Below are 9,110 nucleotides of genomic sequence, written 5' to 3'. Positions count from 1 at the left end.
TCAATTAGATTTAACTTTTTCGTTTGCCTTAAAATATTGACATAAGACAATTGCCTTATAACCATGAAAGTAAGTCTATTGTATCAATGGTCTTCATTTTAGCCGCTTGTCATTTTATTACACAGTGTTTTCATGGAAAATTTAATAAAGATATTTTTAGTCTGTAAAGGAATAAGAGACTTGTTTTTTAAAGGTATTTAAGGTTTTTCATCTGGCATTTTCTGTTTCTCATAACCTTATTTCCATATTGTAAAATGTATAAGTAAACTTTGCATCTCTATTTTATAAAAATTAATGTGTATATATATATATACATATGTGTATATATAGATATGTATGTGTGTGTGTATATATATATATAAATATATATATTCTACATATATGCATGTATATAAATTCTGACTAAGAGTAGACCAACTAGATAATGCCTCTGGAGAATGTTCCTAGAACAAAATAAAAATGGAGTCTTCAGAAGCAAAACAACAAAACAAACTTATACACCCTACTGCTGCTTAAAATGCTTATAAACACAGTCAGTTAACCGTTTATTGAATACCTGTTTATGGTTTTGGAATATCCAAGATTATGGAAAATATAAGACAATACCTCATAAAAATTGTGACAAAGGTGATGGCTGATGATTTAAAAATAAACCTCCATGTTATAAAAAGTCATGTAAATTTACCCCTCAAAACAAAAAAAAATTTTAATATTAAAATTAGAGTTCTCTTTTTAATAACCTTCTTTGGGTAAAGAAATAATTTTCAAACTTCTATTTTATATTGTTACTGTTCTGCAAGCAGATCTTTTCTAGGGACTTCACAATGTCAATCACAATGCAAGTAGGATAAGTCTTTGGAAGGATGGGTACGAAGGTTTAAAGATAGGCTTTTTCATTGAATTCCTGAATTTATATACTGTGGGACTGGCCACAAGATACTATAAAATGCAAAGATAGTTCATAGTTTAGACAGTTTCAACTCTATTATTTTCAGGCACAGAAACCATATAATTTTGTACAAAACTTTGATTTTTTTTTATTTGCGAAATTAAAAATATGGTATTATATATATATATATATAAACTTCTATTCCTCTATAAATATAGATGATTTTGTGATAGTGAACAGAATAAATGCATACCAAATTCAAAGACCATTGTCATTTTTAGGGTATGACAGACATAGATAAATTTAGGTCCTAAGTACCGGCATTTTGATAAACTCTTAAAGTTTACAATACAATCAGGAGGATTGCTTTTCTCATCTTTTTCACAGAGAACTAAAGTGAATATTTTTAAATGGCTTTGAAAGATTTACATTTGATAACATTTCTGTAAATCCAAAAAGGAGCACACAGGATTTAACGCAGCAGACCTGCACAGTTTCCCTTTAGCATGCATGCCCATATTTTGTTTCTTTCAGGAGCTAATCCCATCAATTATTCCACCTCCTTTACCTCCTGGCATCTTACCAGGTTGTTATTAATGATGTGGATTGTTCCTCCCTCAGAATGTGTTGCTGAATAAGAGTTGCAATATGTTGAAAGTACAACTTTTACATTTTAAAGTTTCTGATATATGTCTAATTATTATTTGATTAAAAAAATCAGAAAGTAGCACTTCATTTTGGGGAAGTCCATTACACTGAAATCTCCTTCAAGTTTTCAAATGCAGTTTACGTTCTGCAGTCCTGCTAAGGAAAGCAAAGAGCAACTCCTTGACAAAGCTCTCCAGGTGACCTCAACGTTTCCATTCCACAGCACGCTAACATCTCAACCCGGACTGTCTCAGTCCTACAGGCAGGTTGCCAGGCATCAGTATACAATTAGAATGAACACTTTACAACCCCCAGCTCCAGTCTCTCCCAACCCGCGCACAGCTTCATGCCTCTTCCCAAATCTCAGTAACCGCATCTTTCCATGACGCCGGCCAAACTCATACCAGGTTTTAGACGCTCGAGAATGAAATGAGCTCATCCACCAAAAATTAGACTTTAAAAAGTTTGGCATTGGGTCTCCCACTCACCCTCTAAGACTGAGGTGGAAGGAGGGAGTGTCGGGGAGTCCGAGGCCAGGGCGGAGGGAGCCTGGGGCTGCGGCAGCAACTTACGTGGGCCTCCTTGAAGCTCGGGGGAAGGTTCTCAACAGTGAAAAATTCAGCTGCGGGAAGTCAAAGGGGCAGGCCTTGGAAATCTGGCCCCGACAAGGGCAGACTTGAAAGCTTTAAGTAAAGTAGTTCAGTACCTTAAGATCTCCAAACTCAAGCGAGGAGAGGGAGGGAGGGAGGGAGCGGAAAGAGGGGGTGGAAAGTGACCAGGCCGGTGCAGCGCTGGACGCACCCCACCCACGCGCGGCGGGAGGGGCGCACCGGGCCGGCGCGCTCGGGTTTTATCTCTGCAGTCCTCCGAAGAGGGCCAGAAGGAAAAGCCTCCAATGGTTAAACCGCCCTAAATAATTCAAATTTAAATTTAAACCAAAAAAAAAAAAAAAGGAAGGAAAGGATCAGAAAACGCGTGATCGGTCGTCATTTAAATACAAATATACTTACAAAAATCTTACACAGGCTATTTACAATCATAAAAGCGTACAGTCCTGGTACCAGCGAGAGAGGTCGGTCCATCCCCCCCTCAGGCAGTTGGGGCCTCGAGTCCGTTTGCCCCCAGGGACGGAAGCTTTTGCAGGAGCTCTGTTGTTAAAAAGAAGCCTGCAGAGGAAAGTGTCTAGTGAGGAAGCATGGAGCAACGGGGGCGGGCCAGGACTCCACGGGGAAAAGTTCTGAGGGTGGCTGGGACCCGGCTGGGCGAGCCCCCAGGTCTCAGACGGTGGTCTCCCCCTGTTTGCTGTTGGTGAGTCTCGTGTAAAACTTCCTCCAGGAGTTCAGGGTCTTGCCGGACCAGATCCAGAAGCCCGACGTGATGCCGACGATCAGCGTCATCAGGTACTTGATCATGAAGACGGTGAAGTCGGGGCTCATGGGCGGGTGCGGCGGCGCCCCTCCGCCCGCCTGGAGGTGGGGGCAGGGGATGGCGTAGCTCTTGCAGCTCTGGGCCACCCAGCTGCGCTCCCACTGGTCCCGGAAGGCCTGCTCGTAGAAGTAGCAGGCGATGACGATGGTGGCGGGCACCGTGTAGAGCACGCTGAAGACGCCGATGCGCACCATGAGCTTCTCCAGCTTCTCCGTCTTGGTGCCGTCGTGCTTCATGATGGTGCGGATGCGGAAGAGCGACACGAAGCCGGCCAGCAGGAAGGACGTGCCGATGAACAGGTACACGAAGAGCGGCGCCAGCACGAAGCCGCGCAGCGCGTCCACGTTGTTGAGCCCCACGAAGCACACCCCGCTCAGCACGTCGCCGTCCACCTGGCCCAGCGCCAGGATGGTGATGGTCTTGATGGCCGGCACGGCCCAGGCGGCCAGGTGGAAATACTGCGAGTTGGCCTCGATGGCCTCGTGGCCCCACTTCATGCCGGCCGCCAGGAACCAGGTGAGCGACAGGATCACCCACCAGATGGAGCTGGCCATGCTGAAGAAGTAGAGCATCATGAAGAGGATGGTGCAGCCCTCTTTCTTGGTGCCCTGCGCCACGGTGCGCGCCCCGTCCTCGGAGAACTTGTCGTTACACACCACCCGGTCCTCCAGCAGGAAGCCGGCGATGTAGGCCACGGCCACGGCCGTGTAGCAGCCCGACAGGAAGATGATGGGCCGCTCGGGGTAGCTGAAGCGCCGCATGTCCACCAGGTACGTGAGCACCGTGAAGAGCGTGGAGGCGCAGCACAGCACCGACCAGATGCCGATCCAGGTGCGCGAGAAGCGCAGCTCCTCGGGCCCGAAGTACATGAGCCCGTACACCTTGGTGGGCTCACAGGGCGCGCCGCAGTCCTTCTCCCCCAGGAAGTGGTAGTTGAGGTAGGAAGGCACCTTGAGGGCGCGCGGGCACGAGAACTTGCCCCGCTCCGACGCGCCGGCACCCCCCGGGAAGCCGCCGCCGCGGTGCCCCCCGCCGCTGTGCTGGGGGTTGCTGGTCCAGAACTCCGGCAGCAGAGAGGGCGTCGGGGTACCCTTGTCCGACGTGTTCTGGCCCACGCACAGCTCGCCCGCGCCGTGCACCGGGAACTTCTCGCACTTGAGCGTGTCGGGCCACTGGAAGCCGAACTTGTTCATGAGCGCCTCGCAGCCCTGGCGCGCGCGCTCGCAGAGGGAGCGGCAGGGCGGCAGAGCCTGCTCCAGCACGGTGCACACGGGCGCGTACATGGAGCACAAGAAGAACTTGAGCTCGGCCGAGCACTGCACCTTCACCAGCGGGTAGAACTGGTGCACCTCGAGGCCCGCGTCCTCCTGGTTCGTGTGGCCCAGCAGGTTGGGCATAATGGTCTGGTTGTACGCGATGTCCGTGCACAGCGGGATGGAGATGGGCTGGCAGTAGCCGTGGTCCGGGATGGAGATGCCCCGCTCGCCGTTGTACTGCTGCCCGCTCTGTTGCTGCGGAGGCGGTGGCGGCGGGGGCTGCTGACCCGGCCCAGGCCCCTGGCCCGCCGCCTGCGCCCGCACCCCAAGCAGCAGCGGAGCCTCCAACAGCCAAAGCAGCAGCAGTAGCCAGCGCGCCAAGCGCCCGGAGTCAGCTGGGGGGCGGCGGCGGCGGCGGCCAGAGTCCCAGCTCCCTTCTGCCGCCGGCCCAGCCGGGAGCGCCCCGGCACAAAGTTCCCAGCTCCCGCCGGCCGCGGCGGCCCGAGACTTCTTAGGCACCTCCTCCTCAGCCATACTTTTTCGGCTCCTTTCTTGGCGCCGCTCGGCTGGGGTTGGCTGCGGCGCGGCGGGCGGCGGCTCCCCCTGTGGCCAGGGAGATCTCCGCGCCGGTGCCCTCCGTCGTTCCCGAGCCGCGCTCGGCCCGCTCCCCCGGCTCCCGCTCCGCGTCCCGCAGCCGCCGCCGCCGCGGAAACTTGAGATTCATGAAGCGCGGGCGGCGGCGAGTGCCCGGGTGGCTCGGGCGCGCCGGGGTCGCGTCCCGCCTTCCTGGCCCTCGGCTCGCTGGCTCCCGGCAGGCTGCGCCGCGCTAGTGGCCGCGGCCGGGTAGAGCGCGCAACTCTCGGCAGCCCAGCGGCCTCGGCTCCCCCCAGCGCCTCCGCCTCCTTCTCCGCCGCCGCCGCCTGACCATTTGTGTCAATCCCTCAACTCGCTAGCTCTCCTCTCCCTCGCGCGCCCTCCGACCGGTTTCCAGGCGCCCCGCAGTCTGTCTTTCACCAGGAGGGAGGAGCCTTGAAACCGACGCGGAGCGCGAAGGCTCAGGGACCGTCGCCCAATCGCGGCTCTGGCTTCCCGGCGCAAAGGGCGCCCGCCGCCGTCTTCCCTGAGCGCGAGTCCGCGGCGCGCGGGAGGGGAGGAGGCGGGAGGCGGAGGAAGTAGTAGCGGCGGAGGCACGGCTCGGGCACAAAGAGTGGGTTTGCTGTGAAGCGGGACAAGCTTGGTTGCTTTTACTTTTGAGGAAGAAAGGGAGAGGACAAGTAGGAGAATGGTCCCATATGCTGCTGGAGATAATGAATAGGAGTCGGCGGACCGCGGGACTTAGCTTTTCTTTTATCCATTTTCATGTTTTAAAATCCTGCTCTTAACGCTGGTTACAAACGGCAAACCGAGCGAGGCGATCGGAACAGATGCCTTTGACTTAAGGAGCGCACGGCTTCCTTTGAGTTTATGTCTGTGGAGGTTTTGGCTCCACGACTGCTCTGATAAATCCTGGAGCGCTCAGGCTGGGCTTGGCGGGCTTTGGATGCGCCATTTCCCCCAAGGAGGAGTTCTTGGGATCGCTGTAAAATGAAAACAAACAAATAAGCAAAACCAAACCAAAACAAGCAAACAAAAACAAGAACAGCAGCAAAAACTTGGATGCAATTTCAAAATTCAAGCCAGATGCGCCGTCTGCTACTATTCTTGTAGTCCAGCTCCCTTTTCTCCTCTTTAATCAAGTCAGAAACAGAAGCAAAGGGAACGACCCATTAAATATTGAGAGAAAACTGGAGAACCCCTGACCCCGCCCCCCGCCCCCCAGACCCCAGAGGTGGCTCCAAGCTGCGCTGGCCGGTAGCCTGGGCCCTGGGGAGCTACTAGGAGCCTCCCAAAGCCCAGGACGCCCATGGCCCTGGAGGGAACTTCTGGGAGTGTCAGACCCAGGCCAGTTAGGTGCCAGAGACTGGGCTGTCTCGTGGTTGCCAGTTTAGAAAATAAAACAAGTCTGAGAGTTGAAAGCAACCTGAACACCCTCTTCCTAATTTCAAACAACACAATCCATCTCAGCTGCTTTACATTCTTCTAGTTTTCTGTGTAAGGTTTTTTATTTTCAAAGGACGGTTTAACTACGCAACTCAGTTTTATCAATCAAGTGCCGTTGTGTTATTAATTCTACCTGGGATTTGTTGGCCTATGATTCGACTCTTGGGATACTTTTCTACCCTTATTTTCTATCTTTTGTTTATCCATTTATTTGCCTAATAACTTCTTACCAAGCACCTATTATGCTGTAAGCGCTGTTAAGTAGAAGAGTACAAGATAAGTAAGACATGGCCCAGCCTTACAGGAGGGCTGAGTACTGTGGGGGCACAGATGCGGAGATCAGTAATCCTAAAACCCACCTCAAGCTGAAGGAACACAAGGGAAGCAGCCAGCCTGTGCAAAGGGTAGGGAGGGTTCTGATGGAGAGGTGGGTGGAAGGTGCAAAAGACAGGGGGAGCTCTGAAATGCTTAAATTGCTCAAAGGGTGGGGTGAGGGTGGGGGTAAGTGTGGCTGAGATATTTGGGGGAAGTCAGGAGAAAGTTTTAGTCCACGCTAAAAAAGTTTGGGCTTAATTATACAGATAGACAATAGGGAGCTACTAAAGGCCACTTTCCCCCCACATAAGCAGGGGATGGCTTTAAGATGACTGTGAAAGAGGGAACCAGGGCACACTGTCACTGAAAAGTGTGAAGATTAGTCTACACATGAAGGTCACTACTTAAGATGGGTATAATTATTAGGACAAAGATCTCAAGGCCTGGTTGTTTCTTACTAAATGCTATTCATGCTAAATGTTAAAACACAGTACAATAGTTTGCAGATGCAGCTGTAACTGGATGAGCTTGACTGGAACACAACCAGGTAAGTATAGCCAATTGCAAAGAAGGAATCAAAATATAATTGACTAAGTAGCATATATTATATATTTAGTCAATGGCTAAGCCTCCCTTCAGAAAGAAAGAGCTTTGGATGTAAATCCCCTGACTCCTTGCTGCATGTAAATAAAACTACCTAAGGACAACCACATCTCATTCTTAAATAGAACACCCAAAGTGGCAAACACCTTGAGTTTGGCAACATTACTTGTACTACACGCTAACGGGGAGCTGTGAATTTCACCACCGTGCATGCTGGTGTCTCTAAAGGATGTGTAGTCATATCTTTACTTGTTAAAACAAAATGACACTGTTTTAGATACATATATTATTGTTCTTCAACTATTCATAGGTTCAGTAAATTCAAGAAATATATATTTGTCTTAAAGAGTTTCTGGCCCTAGCTCGGTTGGTTGGGAGTCATCCCATACACCAAAAGGGTTGAGTGTTTGATTCCCGGTCAGGGCATATACTAGGTCATGGGTTCCAGCCCCTGGTTGGAGCGCGTACAGGAGGCAACTGATGGATGTTTCTCTCTCACATCAATGTTTTTCTCTCTCTCTCTAAAGTCAATTAAAAAAACCCATATCCTCAGTGAGGATTTAAAAAAATGAAAAAATAAAAATAAAGTGTTTCTGAATTCCTAGTATGTATGAAAAGAAAAAGCAACAGGTACTAAATGTACAATAGATATCAAATGTCACTGTGTGGGTTTGGGTGTGGGTGTGTATTGTGTGTGTTGGTAGTCATTCATGGAACATTCTGATATTGAAAAGAAGGCTGGGGAGCACAGGCGCTCACTGATGTCCTTTGAGCATTCACAGTACATGACTGTTCATTTTACCTTCCAGCATCCTGATCCACAGTCTCCCAGGACACTTCTCTAGCCCCCTACCTTGGTGCTCATTCCTTTGCTGATAGTATCCCATGCTTAGAGTCTTTACCAAGTCATTTTCCTTCTACCATTCCTCTCTTATAAAGACTTATCTGTCTTGTGTCCCATTTTCTCAAGGTCATTTTAGGTGACTGGGCCACTATCATTCTAAACTCTTCTCTCCCAAGGGGGTGGGGCACAGGGACTATGGCAGACTATTCAGTTCTGTTCCTCAGAGTAGGTGACACTTTCCTGCTTCAAAAGTTGTTCTATTAAAATTCTTTTTTTTCTTTTTTTTTAAATATATCTTTATTGATTTCAGAGAGAGGAAAGGAGAGGGAGAGAGAGAGACAGAAACATCAATGAGGAGAGAGTCATTGATCAAGCCCGCAACTGGGCATGTGCCCTGACCGGGAATCGAACCCTGATCGCCTGGATCCTAGGCCGATGCTTAACTGCTGAGCCACGCCCGGCCGGGCAAAATTTTATTTTATCTTCTACCTGACAGTGAAGTTTACTAGGGAGGAGGCTCAGAAGTGCAGTGGTTGGAGTGAAGCTTATTTGTGCAGAAGTGAGCTTATTTTATCTTCTACTTGACAGTGAAGTTTACTAGGGAGGAGGCTCAGAAGTGCAGTGGTTGGAGTTACAAAGAAAGAAAAAGTCATTCTTATCAGGTCATGAAACTGGAAAGAACTAACATCTTATAGGAACTAGTTAATTTTCTCCAGTTTACAATTATGAATACTAGGCCCAGAAATGTTAAGGGATGCACTACAGGTTAAATGGCCTTGTTTGGCTTGATTTCATTAGATGCTTATTTTAACCCTTTCCATGTTTTTTAAGTAGCTATCATTCTTTTTTTCTTAAATTGTTTTTTTTTGAAGTTTTCAATGGCTTGTGTGAAGAAGACCTTGTAAAATGAAAACATTATTTCCTGAAAGTTGGTCTTCCAAAGTTAAAAACCCACTTAAATTATTTTTTATATCAACATCATATTTCATTTATCAACCCTATGTGATACAGAGGAAACCTTTAAAATCAGGAACAGTTCAGAATTGTAACTAATAATAATCAGTCTTATATTTCGGGGAGGTTTGAA

The 9,110-nt window shown here is 48.9% G+C and overlaps 1 protein-coding gene across 1 annotated transcript; it reads right to left on the bottom strand.

The window, feature by feature from the left end:
* Nucleotides 1-532: 532 nt before the first annotated feature.
* Nucleotides 533-5,087, bottom strand: FZD1 (frizzled class receptor 1). The gene has a single exon (XM_016218777.2). It carries the CDS (start codon nt 4,753-4,755, stop codon nt 2,815-2,817), a length of 1,941 nt encoding a protein of 646 aa, XP_016074263.2. The 5' UTR covers nt 4,756-5,087; the 3' UTR covers nt 533-2,814.
* Nucleotides 5,088-9,110: the final 4,023 nt, after the last annotated feature.

The sequence above is a fragment of the Miniopterus natalensis genome, chromosome 10 (assembly GCF_054644295.1).
Source record: "Miniopterus natalensis isolate mMinNat1 chromosome 10, mMinNat1.hap1, whole genome shotgun sequence".
Taxonomy (NCBI): Eukaryota; Metazoa; Chordata; class Mammalia; order Chiroptera; family Miniopteridae; genus Miniopterus; species Miniopterus natalensis.
This window is presented reverse-complemented; position numbering and strand designations above follow the sequence as displayed.

Coding starts and splice junctions, on each gene's coding strand:
- FZD1 (XM_016218777.2), bottom strand. CDS start 4,755: ATGGCTGAGGAGGAGGTGCCTAAGAAGTCTCGGGCCGCCGCGGCCGGC.